This window comes from Delphinus delphis, chromosome 9 (genome assembly GCF_949987515.2).
Source record: "Delphinus delphis chromosome 9, mDelDel1.2, whole genome shotgun sequence".
In the NCBI taxonomy this organism is placed as follows: Eukaryota; Metazoa; Chordata; class Mammalia; order Artiodactyla; family Delphinidae; genus Delphinus; species Delphinus delphis.
In genome coordinates this window covers 88,361,315-88,388,132 of record NC_082691.1, presented here as the reverse complement: position 1 = coordinate 88,388,132, position 26,818 = coordinate 88,361,315, and the positions used below count along the sequence as shown (strand labels likewise).

At 39.0% G+C, this 26,818-nt stretch overlaps 1 protein-coding gene across 1 annotated transcript in view; it reads right to left on the bottom strand.

The window, feature by feature from the left end:
* EXOC4 (exocyst complex component 4) overlaps positions 1-26,818 on the bottom strand; it is an 814,897-nt gene that overhangs the window by 96,561 nt on the left and 691,518 nt on the right. The window contains exon 14 of the mRNA XM_060020916.1: positions 22,975-23,153. Within this exon, the coding sequence (XP_059876899.1) occupies positions 22,975-23,153 (179 nt within the window). The remainder of the gene's footprint in view (positions 1-22,974; positions 23,154-26,818) is intronic.

Genomic DNA, 26,818 nt, shown 5'->3' with positions numbered 1-26,818 from the left:
ACATTTGGAAGGTCTGTTTTTCTCTAGTTTTTGGATCTCAGGAAGACTGACTAAAACTTTATGGACAATAGGCTCTTCTTAGATTGGGTCTACCTAACATGTTCATATAGTAAATTATTCATTAGAATTGATTAAAACTTAAAAATGAGGGCCCAGGGACTTCCCTGGTGGTGCAGTGGTTAAGAATCCTCCTGCCAATGCAGGGGACATAGGTTCTATCCCTGGTCCGGGAAGATCCCGCATGCTGCGGAGCAGCTAAGCCCATGCACCACAACTGCTGAGCCTGCGCTCTGGAGCCCACGTGCCCAAACTACTGAGCCCAAGTGCCACAACTATTGAGGCCCGCATGCCTGGAGCCTGTGCTCTGCAACAAGAGAGGTCACTGCAATGAGAGGCCCATGCACCGCAACGAAGAGTGGCCCCCGCTCGTCACAACTAGAGAAAGCCCACACGCAGCAATGAAGACCCAACGCAGCCAAAAAAAAAATACATAAATAAATACGTAAATAAATAAATTAAAAAAAAATGAGGGCCCAGCAAGGAACTTTACTACTGTAATCAATTTTTAGCTCCCTTTTTATTTTAATCAAATCTAGATATGCACATAGATTAAAGAGCCAAGTAGTGTTTATAAGCTTTTTCATTAGGTGACAACTTTCAACTCTTAGTCAATTTCCTTGGTGCTTATCCCTGTATGGTTAAAGAACTTGTCTACTTTGCTACTTTCTTAATTTTTCAGGTTTAGGTGTTTATTTGTTGCCCTCCCACTAAGAAAGATTAGGATTTAACTCCCTCCACTTATGCACTCTCTTCCCATTACTTTCTCACTCAGTTGTCTCATAACTGTGGTTAGCTCAGTATTTCATGTTATTATGACTAGATAAATGCTACTGACATCTAGGGCCATGCAAGATGCCACATTTCCCCCTGCACAATGGTTTGTTTTCTCTGGTGCTAATAACAGCCTTGTTATTTGTTTGCTTCGTTTTTTTGTACTTGACAGATCGTTCAACCTCAAACACTTCTCTCTCAATAAATCCAAACACATTGGGTTTTCTAGCAACATCACCTTCCTGAACAAACCTCTCCTGTGACCTTCCGAATCATTCCTCTGGGGGCTAGTTACTTCCTATGCCTGTTGCCATATTGGCACCTCCTGCCATGATCATTTTTTGGGGTTCCCTCTCTGTGTTGGAATCTCCATTTCTTGTATACTATGCCTTCCTAATTTTACGTAAACTCTTTCAGTTTGGTAGATTCTGAGAAAGATTGCATGGAAAGTAAGTTTTTTGAGACTTTGTGTGCCTGAAAAGGTTTTCTTTTTCCCTCACGCTGAATTGATAGTGTGGTTAGGTATATAATTCTAGGTTGGAAATACTTTTTCTTAAAAATCTAAAAGGTATTTTTCTATTGTCTTCTAGCTTCCAGTGTTACCTTTGAGGAGTTATCGCTTTTCTGCTTCTTGATTCTTTCTATAAAACCTTCCCCCTGCCCCCGCACGCCCCCGCACCCTGACAGCTGTAGGATTTTCTTTTTATTCTGAGGGCTCTGCAGTTTTGCAGTGATTGACCTGGTGGGAATCTAGGTCTATTTTCATCCACTCTGCTGGGCACTCTGGGCCCTTTCAACTTGAAAATTCATGTTGATCCAGCAATCCCACTCCTGAACATCTATCCAGACAAAACTATAATTCAAAAAGATACACACACCCCTATGTTCATAGCAGCACTATTCACAATAGCCAAGACATGGAAACACCCTAAATGTCCATCGACAGATGAATGGATACAGAAGATGTGGTACATATATACAATGGAATACTACTCAGCCATAAAAAAGAATGAAATAATGCTATTTATAGCAACAGGAATGGACATAGAGATTATCATACTAAGTGAAGTAAGTCAGGAAGAGAAAGACAAATACCATATGATATCACTTATATGTGGAATCTTAAATATGACACAAATGAACTTATCTACTAAACAGAAACAGACTCACAGACATAGAGAACAGAAAAGCGGTTGCCAAGGGGAAGAGGGGGTAGGGGAGGGATGGATTCGGAATTTGGGATTATCAGATGTAAACTACTATATATAGAATAGATAAATAACAAGGTCCTACTGTAGAGCACAGAGATCTACATTCAACATCCTGTGATAAACCATAATGAAAAAGAATATATACATATACGTATAACTGAATCATTTTGCTGTACAGCAGAAACTAACACAATACTGTAAATCAACTATACATCAATAAAAAAAGTGAACATCCAGAATAAATTTCTATTATAAAGATTTAAAAAAAAAAGAAGAAGGGTATGACCATAATTTAGCCCAGAAGTAGGCAAGCTTTTTGTTGTAAAGGGTCAGCTAGTAAACATTTTAGGCTTTGCTGATCTATGACTGCTGCAACTGTTCAGTTCTGGTGTTGCAGTGCAAAAGCAGCCATAGATAGTATGGAACAAGTGGGTGTGACTGTGTTCCAGTAAAATTCCATTTACAAAAACAACAACAAAGAAAATTCATGGTTTTTGTTTTGGGAAGTTTTCTTAATTTTTCTTTGATGATGCTCTTTATTTCTTCTTCTCTCTGTGACCCTATTATTCAGTTCTTGGATATACTGGTCTGCTCCAGAGGGTCCTTTTTATTGTTTTCCTATTTTCTATTTGTCTTTATGTTCTACTTTTTTTTTTTTTTTCTTTTTGGCTATTTCTTCAACTCTGTCTTGTAACCTTTCTTCTGAGATTTTTATTTTCACAACTTATTTTTTATTACCAAGCATTCCTTTTTGTTTTCTGAATGCTCCTTTCATATAGTGTATTATTCTTATGTCACGGATGCAATATCTTCTCTTATTTCTTCTTCTAGGGATAGTAACTATAGTTTTGTTTTTTTTTTAAAGTGGTTTTTCCTTTCTGGAGAATCATCTAAGTTACTTTTTTTGTTTATTTCAATTATATGGTCTCCTTAAATGTCTACTATCCTTGGCTGTCTGCTCATATTTAAGTGGGGCTGACTTAAGTTTTATGTCTGTGGAGGTGAAGCCTGTGGACTGAGGTCATCATTGTAGGTGATCTGGCTGGTCTGTTTCATTGGAGAACCACAGACGTCAGTGTCTTTGGTTTTTGGGCTGTTCAGCTTCCTCAGAGAAGACTTTCCAGTCTCTTATTTGAAGTTATATGCCTGGCTGCCAGCCAATCAGTGAGGGAAGGCAGGTCTCAATAGTCATTAATGTGAACTTTGAATTAATTGCCCTAATGTCAGGATGGTAGCCCCACACTCAACTATGTCTTATGTCTTGCAGTCCAAGGAATTTCTAACCATTTTTAGAGAATAAATCTCTAGCATTCTTTTGTGATTTTGATAGGAGCAATGCCACAGCTACATGAAGTAGGGGAGAAAATCTGATGGTAAATGTCTCATAAACAGACTTTCAACAAGTCTTCCTATTTTTAGTCCCATCTTCATTCCCTCTTTCAGAGGTAGTTAGCTATGCCAATTTTTTTTTTTTTAAATGTAGGTTGAATAACCTCTTGGTGTCCTCACTACTGGTACAGAAATTGGCTTTCTTGGATTTCCTCTTCTGCTTTTTAGTTTCTGTGGACTTTTTGTTTTGTTTCAGTGGGGCAAGTGGTGGAAGCATTGATAAACGTATGTGTTCATCCATCATATTATTTTTTACAATTACTTAAGGCTCATACTAGGTGACAAATCGCTTATCTTTATTAACTATATGGTTATATAACCACGTGGTTGGACCTGGGCTGTATTTTACTCAAAACGGTATTCTTCCACTTTCCCAATCTATAGGTTCGTCAATTTGATGAATATCCTTCCTAAATTCTATGCCAGTCTCCTCCCTGGCAAATTATAATTAGCTAATTATAGTTAGATAACTTCTTCAATGTCTTGGGAAGAAATATACCAGGAACAACATAAAAGATGGAGTTGGCAGCCTTCAGTGGTTTTTCAAAGCCTCTGACTCTGTGGACATGAATGAGTCATAGCTAAGTCTATGAGTTGAGTTCAATACTAATCTCAGTTACTGGCCTAAAATTTAAGAAGGGGCTCTGGTTAAAGGAGAAGGTAGAAAGCCTCAAACTATCCTGCTCAGGACCCCTCTAATCTGTCTGAAAAACCACTGCTCTATGGCAAAAAAAATTGGGGGTCTAAGTCAACAATTCATTAGTCTACTGGAATGAACCTAGTATTCTTTTCTGGGAAGGATTTTGACCCTGCCCATAGTGCCTCCTTTAGTCCAACTCCAGACAGGTTTTCTTAATTAGCTCTCAAAAATGTTTACTGGATCTCTGCCACAATACTGCCCTTGTGAGAGAGGTTGTTCTTGTTTATATTATAGCATTAGATTTGGTCCACATCACATTATTTAAGGTGTAGTCTCATAGTAAGTAAATGTTAGAAATCAAAACTAGGGGAGCTATTGGAACCTGTAGGGTCAGTGGTGGGGAGGAAAGTTCTCTCTGAGACTTCAGAACAGGGGACTGTGTTCAGATAGAAATATATATTTCCTCCCTGGAATAATATTATTAACAGAGGCTAAGGTCAATTAGTTTATCCATTCATTTGCTGTTTGATACAATCACATTTTTGAGTCCCTTCTATGTACTAGTTGGTGGTGTTAAGAGGAAAGGGACAAAGTGCATACTTTCAAGGCACTTACAGTTTGGTTGGAAAGGCAGATAGAGTAGTAAATAAATGCATAATACAGTATGTAAAATGCTAGAGATAGTTCTCGGGTATTTTTAGAGCTCAGATAAACGTTATTTAATACAGCCTGAGAAGGCTCCCCAAAGTTTCTTGAAGTGGTGATGCTTAAGCTGAATTTTAAAAGAGGAACAGGACTTAACCAGGTTAAGGAGAAAGGGTACTCAGAGGGGACAGCTTGAATAAAGGCAAGAAGGTGAGAAATGGCATGGCACTGCAGGAGAACTAAGGGCAGATCAACACCCATAAAACCATCTAGATTGTGAAGAACTTTCTGTGTCATGTTAAGGATCTCCCAGGGGATGATGAGAAGCCACTGCAGCAAGTTAGCTGGTCATATTTGCATTGAGATAGATCACTTTGGTACGGCAGTTGTATCATAGGAGGATAAGGAGAATGGAAACAGGCCAATCAGTAGCAGGCTACTGAGATAATTCAGGTGAGAAACAGTGAAGGTGCAAATGTATAAATTACGTCGGTGACAGCAAGGATGAAGAAGAAATGACAAATGTATACATATATATTTAGAAATTAAAATTAGCAGATCTTCACAGCAACTATCAAAAATAGGCATTATTAAAATATGCAAATAACAAATGCTGGAGATGGTGTGGAGAAAAGGGAACACTCCTATACTGTTGGTGAGAATGTAAATTGGTGTAGCCACTATGGAAAACAGCATGGAGGTTCCTCCAAAAACTAAAATTAGAGTTGCCATATGATCAAGCAATCCCACTCCTGGGCAAATACCTAGACAAAACTATAATTCAAAAGGATACATGCGCTCCTATGTTCACAGCAGCACTATTCACAATAGCCAAGACATTGAAACAACCTAAATGTCCACTGACAGAGGAATGGATAAAGAAGATGTGGTACATATATACCATGGAATACTACTCAGCCACAAAAAGGAATGAAATAATGCTATTTGCAGCAACATGGATGGACCTAGAGATTATCATACTAAGTGAAATAAGTCAGAAAGAGAAAGACAAATACCATATGATATCACTTATATATGGAATCTAAAGTATGACACAAATGAACTTATCAGAGAAACAGAAACAGACTCACAGACATAGAGAACAGACCTGTGGTTGCCAAAGAGGAGGTGGGGTCAGGGAGGGATGGATTAGGAGTTTGGGATTAGCAGATGCAAATTACTATATATAGAATGGATAAACAACAAGGTCCTACTGTACAGCACAGGAAACTATATTCAACGTCCTGTGATAAACCATAATGGAAAAGAATATGAAAAAGAATGTATATATGTATAACTGAATCACTTTGCTGTACAGCAGAAATTAACACAACATTGTAAATCGACTATACTTCAATAAAATAAATTTTACAAAATAGGCTTTATTATCATACCTAATTTGTAGATGAGAAAACTGAGACTCAGAGATTAAAAATCATGTCCTGTAGCCCATAACCAGAAATAACAGTGTTTCTATGGGAGAACCACACTCAGAGCTTCTAGCAGTCAATTTACAAAAGAACTTCTAGAATATAACACATTCATTAGTCAATGAGTGAGTACTGGTGCCAAAACAAGTACTGCAGGAAAGGTTATTAAGGAAAGGAAAGACAAGTCAGAGTGGAAGGTCAGAAAGAACATTTTCAGTAAATAACATCCACATTTGGCAAAAGAGAAAATTGATAGAGACTTAAATATACTGCTTTAAATAAGGAAGTTAATGGCCAAAAATATTGTGGAAATCCAAAGGTAATCATACTGTTTAATCCTAGGGGAAATTCTTAACAGAGATAAATGGGTGCCTTGGGAGGAACTTTCCTGTGCTATATAACTGTTGCTATCAGTGCTTGAATTGAGAGGGGAAAGAAAGGGAATGGAGAAAAAGAGCTGGCTCATTTGCAGACATAGATTTACCAGCCAATTCAGCAAATGGAAGAAGGGTAGCAGATTTCAGGCCCTCACTGGAAGCATTTTGTTAATTTAATTCAACTTGATGAAACATTTACTGAGTACCTGCTATGTTCAAGGAGATAAGCCTTGAATTGGCTTTATTACTGATACTGATAATTAACACTGCCCTTGTCAACATCTGTATCAACATGAAGTACTACTCATTAGGCCCTGTTCAGCACGCCTGGGTTAGGTGTGATTTCTACCTGGTGCTTTGGTGTACAATCTAAGCCAATATGGAGTATTGATGAGGGAAAGAAGTCTCAGTATTAGCTGATCTGGCAGTGGTGGCAGGGTTGTTAACTAATTCACATGACTAATTCAGTGTGGAAAGTAGAAAATTAAGTGAACTGCAACATGGGTAAATGATCCCTATAGAATTTAAGCTAAATAGCTAGTTTCACTATTCTTGCTTCTCATCCTTTCTAAGTATATTATTGGGATGCACTTCTCAACTGTTTAGATGTTTCAAGTGATTCTGCTGAAGTAATAGAAGCTCTGTGATAATGAAGTCTTTTTGTTGTTTCATGATGAAAGTGAAACCTTAAGAAGTGATCCTTAGTAAAGGGTTGGTATACAAGGGAAATCATGGAATAATCCATTACCGCAACAGTGGACATAGAAATTACCATATTAGCACTTAAGAATCTTAACTTCTATGAGGTACATATATATAATGGAATACTACTCAGCCATACAAAAGAATAAAATAATGCCATTTGCAGCAACATGGATGCCACTAGAGATTATCATACTAAGTGAAGTAAGTCAGAAAAAGACAAATAATACCATGATACCACCTATACGTGGAATCTAAAATGTGACACAAAGGAGCCTATCTACAAAACAGAAACAGACTCACAGACATATAGAACAGACTTGTGGTTGCCACGGGGGAGGGGGGTGGGAAAGGGATGGATTGGGAATCTGAAGTTAGCGGATGTAAACTATTATATATAGAATGGATAAACAACAAGGTCCTACTGTATAGAACAGGGAACTACATTCAATATCCTGTGATAAACCATAATGGAAAAGAATATAAAACAGAATGTGTGTGTGTGCATATACATATATATGTATTTATAACTGAATCACTTTGCTATACAGCAGAAATTAACACAACATTGTAAATCAACTATACTTCAATTAAAAAAGAAAATCTTAAATTCTTAATCTAAAGACCAGAATGGCCTGAACTCCTCAGATCCTTATAAGAAAAATCCTACTTTGGACTAAGTCATACTTTGCCATGAGAATTTTACTGAACATTACAGACTATAGCTAATAAAATCTTAGTATGTTAAAGTCATGGCAGATGTTTTAAATTAATGCATATTTACTTCTTATTTTTAAAATTCTACCATTTATGGCATTAATGAAGTGTCAGTATCCTGTTCACCTTCCTAGGGATATTCAGGGCTACTGAGACATTTAATAGTCTATAGTTATTCTGCTTTTTAAAAAATAAAACAATTTATAAGACATCTAACTGAAAAAAGTCCATAGGAACAATCAACTCAATGAGACATGTTACAAGTTAGTCCCTAATGAACAAAAGAATGCAGCTGAACACAGACAGAATCCTTTGATGCCTCTAAAAGGCCCAAGAGCTTCAGAGCTCCTACTGGCTATGGGGTTGGATAGTCTGTCATTTTTCTTAATAGTTTTTACTAAAACCACAGTGCAGCAATTTCTTCATTTCCATATCTCCTGATACGGAAGTACAAGTTTACAGAGAAAGTCATTTCATGAGAGCTGAGGTTTAACCTTAAGTTTCACTCACTGTGGCCCCGAATAAACACACCCTGTGCCTGAGTTCAAAGGCCACATGGATCTTGGAAGGCTGTTAAACGTAAGTGCTCAAAGTTGAATTTCAAACGCAATGTACCAGTGATCCCTTGGCGGTGAAATTCAATGATCAAGCAGAATGCGCCAGTCATCAACAGGAAGGATAGGAGAAGGGGGGAAACTGGAGGCGGACTTGGGCATTTCACACTGAGCACCATCATGGGCAAATATGGAGAGTAAAATGAAAGAGTAGGAAATGAAATATTCTTAGGATGGCTAAGATTGAGGCAACGAGTTTAAAGAGAGAAGAAACAGAAGGAAAAAACTACCATTTATTGAGAGAACATTGTATAGTAGGCACCGGATCAGGGGTCATGCGTACAGTAGTTGGCTTGATCCTCAAAGCAATCCTGTGAGGGATTTAGGACACAGACAGTATCATCGATGATATCAAAAGTGCCTTGTGCCAGGCCAAGGCCATGCTCCTCTGTTTTGTTGGTGCTGAGTAATAGAAATAAGGCAGGATTGTAACGTTAGATGTCGGTCTTGCCTCAATATTCCATGGGTAGGGCTGGGTCAGGGGAGAGAAAGTCTAGGCATGGTGTTGAAGAAAAGCATCTCTCCCCGCTTGTTTGTGGGAACAGGAGGTGGTGGGAAGAGCTTCTGGCCACTGGTGTCGCTTGTGGCAGCCATCTGTCTGTCAGTGACCCCTGTTGTGCTTCGCAGATCGAGGCAGATCCAGCAGCATATGCAAAACTCTTTTGCGGGGGCATTTCTCTAGCACACTTCCAAGATTTCTGTGAGAAGCCCAAAGGCTGTTGGCTTGAGCAAACGCGTTAATTGGGCTTGTGGTACCTTTAAACAAATAATACGATGGTGGATTTTTCATCACATTCCCTCTTTCAGAAGTAGACATGACAGAAGTTCTGAACATCTCTCTCTGGGTAAAGTTTGAGCAAATATTTTTCTTCATAAAGCTGATCCTACAGGATGGCCTTTATAATTAGTGTACGAAAAAAGACTCTGATGTTATTTCTGTTTTGATACTTACAATAATAATCCATGAATCTTAAAATGAGTGTTTCAGTGAGAATTTCTCTCTACACGGTCTTTCTCAGTATTCTGGCACCACTATTTAAAGGCTGTGGCATAAAAGGTCAAAAATCTTGTCATCATTTCTTGAGTGAAGTTCTCTATTTCCCTAAAAATTGTGCAACAGACTCTCTTGGAGAAAATGGACAGGTCCTCAGTAGGCCCAAGGAGAGAGTTTCCAATAAAGTCAGAGCGTATGCGGCCGCTTTATTCTGATCCTTTGTTCAGGCTGCCTCACCCAAATCTCCCAGAGATTCCTCATTATAAAGAGAAGAGACTTGATCTTAATTTGAAAATAGAACTATTCCATGAAAGTGGCCAAGATAAAACCTGGGATAAAATGTAAACACCTAAAAGTATGTGTCATGGAGCTTTTAAAAATCATTCACTTGGAACCACAGGTAGCTACATTTTTTCAGACTTAAAATGTTAAGATTCTCAATAATGAGCTATATATAGAAAGAGATATTGTTTGAACTGGCAATCCCCCCACCCCAGGTGTTAGGCTAATGACTTTATCATTTTCCTTTCAGTAAGTTTCTCATATAAAGACAATCTTTATATACAGAGACCCACTTACATAGCTTATCACCACCTTTCCTGAGGTTCAGGAATACAATAATTCAAATAATACGTTGTCTTCTAGCAACATCAGGCTTCATAATATCTCATCTTTGCTGTACACTGTGTGTTTTCGAAGAATGAGGTTCCAAAGAGATACAGAACACACAAATATTGGAAAATAAAAAGAAAGAAAAAGAAGAGAGGAAACCCCAATTGCAATTAAAATGCAATAGTCTTCCACTGCATATCCCAATGCTAGTTAATACAGACATTTCCAATAACTTTAAGTGGTGATTGTTGAAAAAAAAAGAAATCAAGTTTGCGTTTCTTAAAAGACAAGAGGGAAGAAAATGACTTGTCATATCTGGCTGGTTCAGAAATATAAAATCCAATTCTGAAGAAGTAGAGATAAGAAAAGTGCTGTGGAAGTGCCGTCAGCTCAGCAAACACCAAATAATGAACAATGCAGAGACTGTCCAGCATGATAAAATACTCTATTAGAGGGACTGTTTTTAAATGAGTGATAATTGTGGCACATCCACAGTGAAAGGTTACTGAATTTTTATCTGTAGCAAGAAGCTTTTGACAGACTTGCTGAAAAGTCACCTGTAAGTAGCATCTTCTTTAGATGAATTTGACCAAAGGGGTTTTCCAGAATGTAACACCTTTCTGACATTTACAGGATTTTTGCTTCCTTGAAGAATCTGATCAGATATTCTTGGTTTCTAGAAAAACATTTAGGTTTTTCATTAGTCTTAGAGAAAAGTCCTCATTATTCTTCCTTTCATAAAAATTGGATTACGTTGTTAGTTAAGAACTCCAGTCAAATTCACCTAGGATTCAACGACCAGACCTCAAAGATGTTAGTACACAGAATTAACTGCTATTCATAAACAACACTGTGCCTTGGAGACCTACAACTGATATATTCCTGTACCTCATATGAAGAAGAAGGGAGTTCTTTTACATTTTTATTGTATAGTTTATAAGAGTGGATATAAATTACGATATTGAATTTAGGATAATAAAGTAACTGAGAATCTTTCCCTAAATACACGACTATAAAATTTGGTTTCGAAATAGATCCTTGGCAGGGGGGTGGAGGTTTTCCAGCTTCGGCTTCTTACAGCAGGTGAAGGTCAAGACCACCCCCTTTAAAGTGCACCCAGTGTCATTCACAGACGCATTCTGGGATGCAGCGTGCCATTTATCTCGCTGCTGTGATTTTGGCAGACAGCTAGAGAATAGCATTATCCCGGGGAGGGAAACAGAGGTGCGCTAGTTTGGTGTTCTGGGGCACACTAGCAACAGGCAATTATGTTGTTTTTCTAGACACTGTGGTCTGCACTCTGAGAACAGTAGGGTTCAATCTAGATTTTGTCACCGTCTCACTTTGACCTTGGGCCAATGGCCAAACTTCTGTTTCATGATCATGCTTTGTAAAACTGAGAGAATAAAGGCTATTAACTGCAGCTTGAGGCAGGGATAAAGGATTAAGAATGAATGATTATAAAGGTCCTTGAAAAAGTATGAAATGCAGTCTAAATGCTGAGTGCCATTGTCATCATCTTGGCATCCTCTGGGACTGTCACATGCACACACATTCACGTATACCGTCCCTTTGTTACACTTTCCCGGGGGCTGGCTGACTGCAAAGGGTCTTTGTGTACTACTGATTAATAAGTAAGCTGTCTGAAAAAGCAGATTCAGTTTACATCCAAAAATGTTTTGGAACATTTTTCTAAATCCAATCCCACAAAGCGATAGAGATTTCTTCCATTCAGTCCAGGCCAGCCCTCTATCCTCTTTCTGTTTCCCCCATCAGGATTCATCTTTCCTGGTCCCCTGCACTTGTAGTATACCCACGCTTAGTTTTGAGGGTGAAGAAATTAAAAGACTTTTTAAAAGTCTTTTAAAAGACTTTTTCTAGTGAGAAGTTCATGAAGTCATGGCTTCATGTTGGTAAGGGGGCTTATCTCACATTTTAAAGCACCCAACTATCCGAGGGCTTTTCCAGATAAGAGCTTACATTTAATAGCACAATCAGTGCCTTCAGGTACAATCTTTCACTTACTTCTCATTCATTATAAGAGGTTTTTTTTTTCTGTGTGGCGGCCAAGTCGGTCCCCTCCGATTTCTCTTTCAAAACCTGCTGCCCTAGCAGCCACTTCTCCTCACCTCCGCTCAGGGTGTCAACCCGGGTAATTCTGCATTTCCACCCTCTCCTCCGTCTGGCTCTGCTATTTCAGCATGCTATTTTAAAGCCCTCTCTTGCTTTCCACCTTCTTCTGCCTCCCCCTTTCCCCAGAGATTTTCATTCCTATTTCTTCTTCCTGTTTCCATTTTAGAGTTTTGTTTGAAGATACAATCATTCATCTGGAAGCTCCCAGTCACCACACTTAAGCCATCCATGATATTACCATATTTTCATAAAATATTTCCCTTCTCGATACAAATGTTGGCATTTTCAAAGAAACAGCCACATAATTCTTTATGAGTAGATACTTAAAACTCCAAAATTACATCAGAATGCCCACAGCACTAGCCCTCCATAGCTTCACAACTGATAATCACTTCCTTGCTAAGGGAGGTAGGGTGCTGTTTTCTAATCAGTACTCGGCACAGGACAATGGACTTGACAGATGACCAGCTGATTGACAAGAAGGAACTGTATTTGCTCCTGGCATGTTTTTCAACAACATCGGAACCCTCTTTTCATAGTTTTGAAAAACAAAAAGGACAGATGTTAACAGGGTTTTAAAAGCAACCACAAGACTTGAGATAAAAGAGAACCCTGAAGGGGTGGGAGAAGGTGAAGACCCAGCATTCGGGGAGCAGAGCAATGAGCGAGAGCCCCAGTGATAGGATTCATAGTAGTAACCCCAGGAACCCCATATTAAGTTCCCACTCTGTGTCTCATGCTTAGAACTCCAAGTTCATCATCTCATGTAATGGTTACACCAACCCAGTGAGGATGCATCATCGTATCTATTTAACAAGTAAGAAGACCTATTTAGTCCAGAAAGGTGAAATCATTTTCCTCTGGTGATACAATAACTTGCCTCATTTGTCCCCAAGTGTACTTGACTTCAAAGTCAAATATGTACTATAAGCCTCCAAGACTAAAGGAGAAGCATGGGAAAGAGTCTATGAAATAAAAGAAAAACATAGAGGTTTAGAGGGAGGCAAAATGACCACGATCTAGGAGCCATGTGAGGGTATTCAATGAGAGGAAAGGGAAAAAAATAAGAAATGTTTAAAAAGGGGACTAACCCGTGTTATCAGTACTTAAGATGTACTGAGAATAAAGGAACATGGGAACGGCATGGGTCAGCCTGAAGTTTGGATGATAATCAGTAGTAACAGTGCAGAGTACATCAATGTGGAGAAGGAGCTACAGGGGTCCAGATGTTTTTCCTTATAAAGTGAGAGAATAACCAGCATCTCCATTGTTTGTAACAACATGGGCCTCAGAAAGTTCCTAAGAACAACCAGGTGAACACCCTGAGCGCAGGGACTTTCTCCACACAAGTCTTTCTTCATGAAGATAAATTTCAATCAGCTTATAAGTAACAATAGAGTACAATTAAGACTGAAAATGAACAAAACTGAATCATCATAAAATTGTCGTTTAGTGTTTTCATTCCTACAAAACATATGATTAATTCGGAAACTGGTACAACATGGAAGTGTATTTGGACACTTTTCAAAAAAGCGATAAAGGCTCACACAAAAGTAGAAGTTGTGTCAATTAGATAAGATCAAAACAAATTCCAGATTGGACAGTAGGTGGGAAAGCCCTGAACAAGGTATTATTCCAGTGGTAATGTAATTTTCTTAGTAAACAGTATGCTCGTGAAACGAACCAATGACAATGAATTTGGAAGTTGTCAGCAATTGAGGAAGAGGAATGATAAGAGTGAAACCACAGAATGAGAGTCAGCTGAAGAAAATGACAACGAACAAGACCAAAAAATGATTATGGCAGAGAAAGCCCAACCTCGAAAAGAGGATTCGAGACACTAAGTATGTAGAGTTAGGCTAAGCAGCTGCTGAGGAGGTGCTGTCTGATAACAGTCCACAAATATTTGAAACTTGTAAATACCGGAGCAGGAGAGAAATTACCATACACAGAGTTTTAATTAAAAATAATCAGATGAAATCATGACAGAAAAATTCTGGCTTAATGGATTGACAAAAGCAAAGCTGAAATGGGACAATGTCCCAGGAGATCTTGTCTAGGGACATTTTAATTCTCATTTGTGTCAAGGCAGAAAAACAAACAGCAAGGGGAGGGGGTGGGGGTCTGCATTTTATCTTCCATTTGCCATTAGGGCAGAAAAAGCCCATGATAGAGAGCTCTATTCATATTCAATTCCTATTCCACCTTCTAGAAAATGTTAAATCATAGTTGGCAATGTATAAAGGCCTCCTGGTTGGCGAAAAAACCATATACTCGAGGGATGGGGGGTGTACAGACACCTGGACCTTGTCCATCTTTCTTTTCAGTGATATAATTGACTTGTAAACACTTCTACATTCATTCAGTTGGTTTGGCAATCACAGTCTTTTGTGTTAAGAGAGACACTGATTCCTTCTGTGCCCTTCTCATTTCACTGATTTGAAAAAGGTAAGAGGAAGGTTTTTATTTTTAATCAGACCTGGGGGACAGTTTGGCTAACTAGGAACTGCTAAGCAGAAGTGGGCAGCTGTCCTGACTCTAGTATAGACACGAATTACAACACTCTGAGCCTGGTGTTCTCGTCTGTAAAATGGGAAGTCATGTTAACCCAAAAGATATCTCGTTAACTCAAAACATAAACTTTTGAGACTAAAACTGGCAAAATAACTATAAAGCATTTCCCAAATATAAGAGCTCTAGAAATTAAAGAAGAAATGCTGGAGGGCTCAGAAATCAGTGGGTCTCCACCTCGGCTGTTCGTTGAAATTGCCTGAGGAGACTTTTTGAAAGCATGGTACTCTGGGCATCTCCCGCAGAGAGTCTGACCGGAAGCTCAATAGGTCATCCTAATATAAGCCGAGGATGAGAAGCAATCCTTTAGGACAGTGGTTCTCAACCTCTGATGTGAATGGTTTGGGGATGCCCAGGCCACATCTTGGAACGATTAAATGAAAATCTTTGGGAGTGGGGCCCAGCATCAGTATTTTTTAAAACTCCCCAACTGATTACAGTTGACATGCAGCTAACTTTGAGAATCGCTACTCTAAAAGGACATTTGTCAGGAAATAAGTTTCACTTGTAAGTGGGTTTTCAGTCAACACTGCACATTAGAAGGACCTAATGTAAATGGGGTAAAATAAAACTTTATTTTTGGTGAAGAAAAGTTCAGATAGCTCTTTTAATCTCAGCACGGCTTTGTCTGAAATTAATAGGGTACATTTAGGGAATAAATTAATATTAATTTCCCTATTATATAATAGGGAAATTAATAGCATACATTTACTAAGGATTGTTTAGCGCGTGTGGCAACTAAGAAGTAGCTGCAGGCCTGAATCAGTGGCTCAGGGCAGAAAAAACCATCTCCTTCTGTAGGCCTTTCAGACCCACAAGATTATAATCTTTATCAACTGCATAATTGTGACGACTATTTTTTTAAGCAGCTATTCAACTTGTCCAAACATTGGGCTTATAATAGATGCATTCATCATGTTAAAAAATGGTCACTAGAAAGAGAGACAAAAGCAGTTTGTGGTGGGAAAGTGGAAAGTCGATCTAGAGTTCAGAAGGAACTGTCTAGAGGGGACTATATGAATCGGAGGCATAAAAATCAATCCCAGAACATCACTAGTGATAAGTCACATTGATAGCAGTTATCCTTGATAGATGCGATGAGAATGTTTTTATCTTTGTGGTTTTCCTTCCCCAAACCCACCAGCCCTGTCTAATCATGAAAAGAGATTAGACAAACCCGTATTGAAGGACATTCTGCAAAATATCTGACCAGTATTCCTTTAAACTGTTAAGGTCGAGGGCTTTCCTGGTGGCACAGTGGTTGAGAATCCGCCTGCCGATGCAGGGGACACGGGTTTGTGCCCTGGTCCGGGAGGATCCCACATGCCGCGGAGCGGCTGGACCCATGAGCCATGGCCGCTGAGCCTGCGCGTCCGGAGCCTGCACGTCCGGAGCCTGTGCTCCGCAATGGGAGAGCCCACAACAGTGAGAGGCCCGCGTACCGCAAAAAAAAAAAAAAAAAAAACCAAAACAAACAAACAAAAAAACTGTTAAGGTCATCATAAACAAGGAAAGTCTAGGAAACTTTCACAGTCTAAATGAGGCTAAAGAGACAACGACTAAATGTATTATGATATCCTAGAGATGGGATCTTGGAACAGAAAAAGGACATCAGATAAAAACTAAGGAAATGTGAATACAGACCTTAGTTAATAATAATGTATCAATATTGGCTCATCTGTTGCGACAAATGTAAGATGTTAACAACTGGGAAAACTGGGTATGAGATACACAGGAATTCTGTACTACCTTTGCAACTTTACTCAAAATCTGGAAGTATTCTAAATTAAAATTTTTCTTAAAAAATCAATCTCTGGACATATTAACATTCATCAGTGAACTGAGGTGTGGAATTACATTAGTAGCTGGCATCTTTGAGAACTGTGAGTGAAGTGTAATGATTGGGCAGCAGCCAGGTTTGAAACAAGCAAAAAAGAAGCCATAGTCATTTCATATTGGTTGACTTGAACATTTCTAAAAATAATTCAATCAAGTAATAAAGTAACCAAATTGCAACAGAAGTCATCTGATGGTGTGCAAATCTGCGAATAATATGAAATTACATTCCTGCAGTCGTGAAGCATATGCCCTATCTTGTGCCTATGCTGTGAGAAATAAACGATTCTGAACAAATTATATAAATATAGCATAGGACAGTGTTTACCAGAAGTTGTTCCATAAAAGAAAAGTCCTGTAAGATGCTCTGGGGCGAGAGAATTCCATTGATAAAGACGTTTGGGAAACACTGCATTGCTGTAATTACTCCGTTGACATAAAAAGACTTTAAAAGTTTTACTGTATGCAGGAAGTACATTTAAGGTTCTTCAATCTAATGGGTCTCAAGTGTATTTGACCACTAAACTCTTTTCCCTTTAGCATCAATAGAAAAAATTTTGGACAAAGCCAGGCCTAACACATACTTCTCTGTCAGGGGATCTGGAGACTGAACAAGTAAAGTATTTATCCATGTCTTGATAGAACTAGGTGGACATTTCAAGTATGTTTCAAAAAGCTAACTGTATGAACTGGCATTATTTTAGAACTTTATCAGTAGCGAACTAAGTGTTGATCTATAGCACAATCCAAAAGAACTTTCTGTGATGATGGAAATGTTCTACAACCTCGCTAATACAGTGGCCACTGAACATCTGAAATGTGGCTAGTGTGACTAAGCAAATGTATTTTATATTTCAGTTAGTTTTAATTAATTTCAATGGCCACACAAGGTTAGTGGCTGCTGCCATAGGAGAGTGCAGTAGCTAGAAGATATTCTGTTAACATGATAACGAGACAGGTAGAGTTTCTAACTTTGATAATATTTGTAGAACAAAAAAAGAGGGAGAAAAATTAATAAGATATTTTATTACAAGTAAGATGATATTCAAAAAGGGATATGTGCAATAGTTCCGTATATTTAAAGCACAGAAAGTCTGGTTACACACAAGACGATGATCAGAAATGATCAGGAGTTGACTGTAGGCATTAAAGTGCTTTCATCAAAAAAAAAAAATATGATGACCTTCCTGGATGGTTTAATAGGAATAGGGTATGAATGGAACTGTTATCACTGCCAGTACTTAACCTCAGTAACGGTCAAGACGATGATGTAGTAGAGAGAAAATTAAAGTGGCAATTTGAGGGCTTGTTTCCATACCAGTTCAGGCAGAGACATGCAGAGTGACCATTCTGAAGCCTTGATTCCTCCATGTGCAAAACATCTGAGTTAGACCAGATGATTTCTAAGATCCCTAATAATAGTTCTGCTTTAAGAAAGAAGTATAATTTGCACACTTATGTGTCACTGCAGCATTATTCACAATAGCCAAGAGGTGAGTGAACTCTGAATGTCCACTAACAGATGCCTGGATAAAGAAAATGTCGTATATCCATACAACAGAATATCATTCAGCCTTAAAAAAGAAGGAAATCCGGTCATATGCTATAACACTTTGAGGACACTAGGCTACAGGAAATAAGCCAGTCACAAAAAGACAAATACTGCACGATTCCACTTATAAGGGCGCATCTAAAAGTAGTCAAACTCATAGAAATGGAAAGTGGAAAGTGGTTACCAGGGATTGGGGGAGAGGGGGAAATACGGTATTTATTGTTCAGTGGGTACAGAGGTTCAGTTATGTGAGATGAAAAAGTTCCAGAGATCTGTTGCATAGTAATAAATAGAGTTCACGTGACTCTACTGTACTGCACACTTAAAAACAGTTAAAATGGTGTGTTTGATGTTATGTATATCTTACCACAATACAAGAAAAAAGAAGTATATAAATAACTGCATAACTAATACTGCAATTCATGAACCAATTCCAGGAACCAAAATTATGAGATTTATTTGACCCTGTGGTTTTGCAAAAAAAAAAGATTACAGTATGACTTTTTATTATCAATGCACGTGGGCACAGCAAGAACTGCGGTAACAGGAGCTGAGGGAGCCAGAAGGGGATACAACTGGTGTTGAAGGAACCTGCAACATGGGCCACATTCACAAAGGCTAACAGTCAAACCACCATCCGAGAGAGTGTAAGCGAACTTGGGCCTGATCTGGGCTCCTACTTCTGCTAGATTTGGTTGCCCTGGACTCAGAGACTGGGTGGGACCCTCAGGCCAAAAGTTTTTAATATCCAGAGATGGGCAGGTAGAGACCAGGGAAATGTTTTCAGACACATTAAAGTATTTCATAGAAAAAATATTCAACATTTAATTTCTGAAGAATAGGACAGAAGAGGTTTAGACTGAAGCAAAGGGACTTTAATAAAAAACAGATGACCTCCTCGATGGTAAGGTTACTTAAAGAGCAGAATATATAATCAAGGAAGTTTTAGATTCTCTAACCCTGGAGATTTTTTTTTTTTTTTACAGAATCTGAGAAAGAGAGGAGGCGTCCCCTTGAGGAAGCAAATGCAGTCAAAACAAGCTCTGGAGCCCCCTTCAAGTTCTCTGTACCCTATTTTTAAAGGCAACACATCCTTAAAACAAAGGGATAAAATAGAAAAGAAAATCATTAGTGTTCCAATTGAACACACTCTTAATTTTTATCTAGGTCACTATTTTCTGAGAATTTTCTTAACCATAACAGTTAATCTCAGACTTCTTATTTAGGATTGTTACAAACAGCAGATATTACAGATACTATCCTGTGCCTTTACTACAAGGTTGAAATTGTGATCAATGAGAGAAAATATGTATAAACCTAGATCCTGAATGCCCAACGCTACATATGATTCTGCTCAACTTCCTTGCACTGAAAGCATATTTGTTAAAACAGACCCTGAACATAAAGATATTCTAGAAGTGGGAGTGGGAGACTGAGTCGTGGGTAGAGTCAGAAAACTAGGCATATACAGAGAGAGCCTGAGAGACCCATGAGAGGAGGTCAAGTTAGGTCAATCCAAGTCTTCTCTAGGACTGTTTCAGGAGCTGTTGGCAAAAATGCTCTTTTTGTCTGGGATCAAATAATCTTGGGGCTGCTGGTAACCAAGGATGTTGCCATACGAAAAGGTCTTACCTGAGACGGAAAGCAATAAAGGAAATACACCAAAAATAGAGAAAGTGGGGGAGAGAGAGCAGGTGTGTAAACATGTCTGTTACATGGTGTTATCTTGTGAACCTCTGGATCCAGCCACACCTGAAGTCTTTTGATTTACCAGTTTTATAAATTGATGCATTCTTTTTCTTTTAATTGGGCTGTGACTTTCAACAGAAAGAATCTTAAGTAGAACAGGGTTAAGGAAGGCTGAGCAGGGGAATACCAGGAGAAATGGAGCAGGAACCATGGACTGTGAAAGTTAAGAGCAGTGCCTTTGGAGTAGTCAGGATCTACATGAGGTGAGGAGACTCTTTTAAATGTAAAGAACACAGAGTGATGCTTAGGCAAATACTAAAAGAGATGGAAAAACTGTCTTTGAAAAAATGGTCAACTCTTATCTCCTGGGCAAGTGGCCAGCCATTCTCTGCCATTAAAATGCAATACTCTCTCCACTATGACATGAGATATTTCAGGTGGAGGAGAATACTGCTATTAATATCTAAAGAGATTTTCTACTATGAAAATAATTTTCTGCAAACTTCCTCCATTCCATTCTACCAGTAGCTTCTTAATTATAAGAAAGCATGGCATTTACCATACCAAATAGTTAAAGGATGTGGACAAGAAAAGAAACTTCTATGCTTCTTTTCTTGCCTTTTCCCCATCCTGAGTCTCTGTGAGTGCTAGACAACAGTCTGGCATTTTCTTCATGCTATCGAGTCTCCAGACTTGGCAACACTTTTGTTGAGGTAATCATCTGGTTCACTTTTCAAAAGAATAATAAAGAGCTGTCCTTTATTCCCTTTCTAAAGTCACACTGACATGGCCAATCAAAGTAACCCATTCCCTGCTTTGTTCAAATTATAAACATCAGTGGGCATCCCTCCTGGGAATTCAAAGAACAGCCCCGTGTGGGTGAGCAAGGCATATTGTTAGCAGAATAAACCAGGTTTGCTGGATGCTCTGTTTTTACAGAGACAACATAAGTAGTGATTACAGTTCACTTGGGCTTTGCACTGATCGTCAAAATGCTAACAGTCACTTAAATCACTCACTGGCTGGAATAATCACCCTGAAAGGAACTGAGAGGGTACAGCCTATAAAATGGAACTGAGCACATGAGAGGTATTAATGGGCATGGGACAAGAGGTCTCTGTCAGAATAACAGAGGCGCTGGAAGACATGAATTAGACATCAGCTGTACTAGGGACTCTCGGTGACGTGAACAGAACAGGTAAATGGTGCAATTACAAAGTTGACCGTAACTCACAGAGCATCTTTCTCTTTTTGAGAACAGCTGAAGCCAGGTTAGACTGTGTGAATCACTCAGTGGCTTGCTGTGGAGGCTGTGTCCTATTCTGCCTCGTGGAGCTCTTTTAGGATGGACAGAACAGAAACCTGGGAGGCTGTGCTGCCAAAATAAGAGACTGCATTATGAAATACTGGACTTCGATGGCCCACCGAACGAGAGGACTCCTTCCAATCATCACTAACAAACCAACCCAAGCAGCCCAACATTTGCAAGAGTCAAAGGAAACTAGGAAAAGAGGCCTCTGGTCCCTTTTCAGAGCTGTTTATTTTGCAACTAGCAAAAGGGAGTCAGCTCTTGCTGACTTTTTTTTTTTTTTTTTGGTGGAGTCGGGTGAGTCTGGGAGATAAAATGGCTTATTCTGACTACTACTTGTGACAGGTTCCCTGATATGAGGTCGTTATAAAGTTGAAAACCTCTCAAGGATACCTACTTAGGCAGAGTCTGCTCAGACCCGATACTGAGTCCAAACTATCCTTAGTAGGTGAATACATTTCTAAGAATAAACATGTACAATTTTATCATCAGCTAAAAGTACTATTTTAAATACTAAAAAGTGCAAACATAAGAGTATAAATAAAAAGTAATATTTGAAGATTTCTAAAGCAGAATAAGTAATCTCAGAAGCCCCCTCCTTCCATCTGCTTTCCTCACCCCCTGTTGACCCCCAGGACAGCTACACAATCAGCATGAGATCATAAGTAAGTGAGCATTCAAAGGTCTCCTAGACTCTGCCCGGGGGGCCTGCATTTCAGGGCATAATTTACTCTGGTTTATTTCATCCACATCTTCTCCCTCTCTGGGCTGGAAATCATGGTTAATCAAGCAATAATAACTTTTCAAGAGACAATGATAAAAAATAACTTTCTTTGAAGTCCACAGTCCAAATAATACAAGTTTTTTCCTTCTAACAATCTTCTAACAGTTCGTTCTAATACTAACTTCAGAGCTGATTCAGTTTCTTTCATGTTCTTGCTGTGATTTTGCTTTTTTCTATCCTGTTTTCTGTCCCTCCATTCATGCATTCAAATCTCCCATCTCCTTTATTCCTTCTTCATATCATTTTTTCTTTGCCTTTAACTGTTTAACACTTCTGAACTAATGCTTTTAAAAAACATTTGTGCTATACTTATTGAATAAAGTTTATGTGTCCCAAAGTTTTCAAATTATTTTTGAAATAATTGGTCATTGGTCCTTGATAGAAAAAGGTTTCCCATTTTTACTTCAGACCCTATTCCTTAATTTCCTTGAGATGTATAATGAGGTTATCTTTCAGCCATCTCTTTTCCAGAATAAATGTTTTTCTCATTGTCTCTGTTTTCTAGCAACTTGATCACTTCTATTATTCTCTTTTTAGATACTTTTTCATTCGTTTTCTATCAGTTAAAATGAAAACATCAGCTGCGTGCTCAGCTTTGAGCTCTGAGACACAGTTTCTACCCTTGAAAAGTTGTAAGAAGGACAAAATGTATTGCTTTCTGTGCTAAGACACAGTGGTTCAATCTTACACAATCCGGTGTTTCTAAGGTTTAACATCAAGCTATGTTAACATGGGCCTTTTTGGCTTCCCACGCCCCACGTGGGGAAGCTGAGATTACTTCCTTTCACAGAATGACAAAGTACCAGAGGCTCAGCACAAGCAGAATTCTTGCACAGATCTTCCAACAACTCGGACATGTCCCCTTATGGCATTTCAAATGAAAGTATTCAGTCTAGTTCCTCAGCTGTCCCCACAGGAACCACCCTGCTGGTACTTACTCTGGGATGTAGAAAGATTGGAGAAAGCCGACTTTGTTCGACCTGCTAACCATTCCAAGCTCTCATGCATGTTGGCCAAGGCTTTGAGGTCGCTGACATCACGGAGGATGTCCTGTGGAGGGATTAATTTATCACCCAGGTTCCCAATAAGAACTTCTGACTCCTTGCCAAAGGCTGCTCTGCAAAACAAATCAGAAACACACTTTACTTATAGCATGGAAAAGATAGGGGTGGACAAGACATTCTAAGGCATGTCTAGCAAAATGGTTGTTATTGTCACTATATTACAGCATGCTATTTTTCCTAGGTTTAATTTTGTGAGAACATTATCTTATACATAAACTGGCTTCAAATTACTCTTGTAGGAGAAAGAGTTCGTGGAAGAAGAATGAAGCGACTCTGATGCTTGTACCCTCAACCAGCATGGGCCTGACCTATACAGTGATGGTCCCTGGGGATGGCTTTGATGCCTGCTCTTTTGTAGGTTTTTCCCTTACCTCTTCTGCTATGGAAGTTGAAGAACAGCTTAGGGTGTTAAGTATATACACGGTTTGAAGGTGATTATAATATATAAAACAAACACATTCACCTGGCAGCTTGAAAATCTTTTAACCTTTTCAAAAGCAGAGGGCACAGCCTCTTTGAGAAAGCAGATTATAGTTGAGATGGATGACAGGCCTCATTCATTCATTTATTCATTCATTCATTTACTTGTTCTAACACGGATCTGAGGCAAGGAAGCTACACAGCGTCAAGGCATTCATTATTCGGACAGAGAAACGAGTACGAATCAATGAGGGATCCTTTCACTGGCTGAAAAAACATAATCAAGTAGATTTCACATACAGTCCAGTGTCTTCACAATGTTTTTGTTTTGGGGGGCTTGAAAAATCACGTTATGTGGGGTTAGAGAAGAATGACATTGGAAGGGGTCCTAAAGACCATATGGCACAGCTAAGGCACAGATGGAGAAATGGAGGCTGATGTTCTGCCTACAGGACACACAAGAACTGACCCATAGTTCTCTTTCTTTCAAAAACAGGGCTGAAATGATACAAGATGACTGAAGATGTTAGGGAGAAAAATCATGTCTTTTCAGGAAAGTTATACAGAGGTGGGTAAGCAGAGATGATGCTGCTGGAAGGTAGAACAGGTAGCTGAACAGTTTTCTGTTAAGTCCCAAAACTTTTAAAACTCACAACACCTTAAGTTAACAGAAGCAAGGGCGTTATTTCAATAGAACAAACCAAACCAAGTTTCAAGCAAGCAGTGGTTATTAGCAGCTGACACATAGTCAGAATGGTGCTTAACTGACACAGGAATGTAGTGCTCAGCACTACAGCAGACACTCAAGGTTGAAAGAGGTTAACTGCTCCGAATTAAGTGCCTATTCAATTATTATTAAATGCTACCAAGCAGTGACTCATGATAAGGCTTCTTGCTTCAACAGAGGGTAACATTTTTTATGGGAAACTCATGATTGAGTTGGTTAAGTTGTGGCTACGAAGGCAATAACAGTGCAGTGGACAGAGCATGGGAACCCTGGGTGTGCAAACAAACCTTATTCGGGGGTCCTGTAATAGGGCTTGGGTGGGGCCTGAAACTCTACATTTCTGATGAGGTTTAGTCTCCTTATGGGGGAAGCATGCTTTCTTTGAATAATAAGGGTTAGAGCACAGGCTTCTAAGTCAGGCAGACCTGGGTCTGAATCCTAAATCTGCCACTCACTCACTGTGTGATGCTGCTTAACTGCCCTGAGCACTGTTAGCTAGCGGTAATAGTACCGACCTCATATGAAATAATGTAAGATGTAGATGAGGTGATTTAAAGATCTTTACTGGGAAAATTTCAGTTATTACAAAAGGAGAGAGAAGAGTATATAAATAATAACAAACTTCCATATACCCATTGCTCAGCTTCAATTATTAGCAACTCATGGTGAGTACTATTTCATTTATCCATATCTACTCCCCATCCCCCTTGGAGTATTTTGAAGCAAACCATTCAGGTGATGTGAAGTGCGTAACACAGTGCATGGAACTGGGTAAAAGCTAGTAAGTTGTAGTTATTATTATTCTTAGGTCTGCTGAGATGGCTGGTTTATTTAGCATCAACCCAGGGTATGCTGTGACAAATAAATTGAAATAGATGAGTGACGTGAAGTAAATAAATTAGATCGCAAGGGCTAGTTTTACAAATGGAACGTCATAGCAAATGTCACTGTGTCTCAGAGTCCAGACTTCTCAGAATCTTTAAGAGGTAAGTCATTGCGACAGAAACCACCAGTTGCCTACCCGGCAGTCATGTTCCCATGCCTTCTCAGTCCAAGGACCTTGACATCGCTGTGGTAAGCAAGGTACCCAACGTAAAAACAAAATCAACCAAACCAAAAACCCTGCTCAGTTTCCCAGCCCCTCTTGTTGATGTGGTGGTCAATAAGATATAAACTGGAATCAGGAAATGGGCTTCCGAGAAAGTTCTTCCAAGCAGTCTTAGTTGGCAGGGACCTCTTTTGCCTTCCCCTTTCTGGAATTCAGCCAAGGTAAGTGAAGCTGTGGTAGCTCTTCTTCAAATACCAGGTGACCTTGAGTACGAATATCATGCTGAGAATAATGGCGCCAAAGACAGGAGGGCATGGGGGCACCGATGACATCATGGAACTGCCACACGGCCCCAGACGATACATTTCTGGGCTCCATGTTATAGGAGAGAAAATGAAACCTTATTTGTTTAAGCCACTGCTATTCCAAGTCTCTGCTAGTAAGCAGCGAAATGTAATTTCGACTGACACAATTATCTAATTAGCATAAGTGATGTCATCTTCAGAAAACTTTCTCTGAATTTAGATATCCCTAAAATTGAGTTACTGGGGAAAGCAAAACAGTATCTCTTCCATGATTTGAGCCCAGCAGACAGTTATAGTATCTTCACTCAGTCAAGTTGTAAATATTTAGTTTTCTTAATCTGTCCTTATATATCAGCTCTCCCAGCCCCTTAATCATCTTCGATAGCTATAACACAAAAAATGCTTGTGAGCTGGGTGGTTAAAAAGCAACAAGGGAGGCAAACTGCCTTTGAAAAACAGGCTTGGAGCCATTTTTACGCATGTAGGTGTAACCCTGGGTGGAATGTGACAATCAAGACAAATGTATTTATGTAGCAGTCTAATCTACTTATGCGGGATCTCTGGGACCCGGGCATGTCTGCCGTGTGCTGCCAGCACTAGACGTCTATCCCATTCCCCTTTGGCTCACAGAGATTTGCTTAACTTCCTCCGATGGGAAAGCAATAGATGGAGAAAAATACAAACTGCCTCGTGTTGAATACATAGTAGACATCTCATTTGACAGGAATCCATAATCACCCCCTGAAAACCTGGAGAGAGCACCAGAACCATGACATGGAGAACAAATGATTGACAGCTATAACCATTTCACACGAAAAACCATTCCTTCGAGGATTTGTGTATGTCAAAGAGTTTGGTGGACGGGTTTCATGTGTTACAATAACCTTAAGGGGATGGCTCTAGCTGCTCAACTACAGATTTTTTCCTAAACCCTCTAATTTATTAAATAAATTATGGCATATCCACACTGTGGAGAACTATGCAGTCATTAGAAATTACATAGTAGAAAATATTTGATACCATAGAAAAAATGTTTGATATAGTTTATTTTTAGCCATAATATGAAGTTGAGTAAAAAAAAAACTGTAGTCACTCTATATTTAAGAAGAACATAATTATATATCTATATGAACTGAAAAAAGATTGGATATCTATATACCAAAATGTTAATCGTGTGACTGGATCATGCTTTGTGTTTCTCTGTATTTTCTATACTTT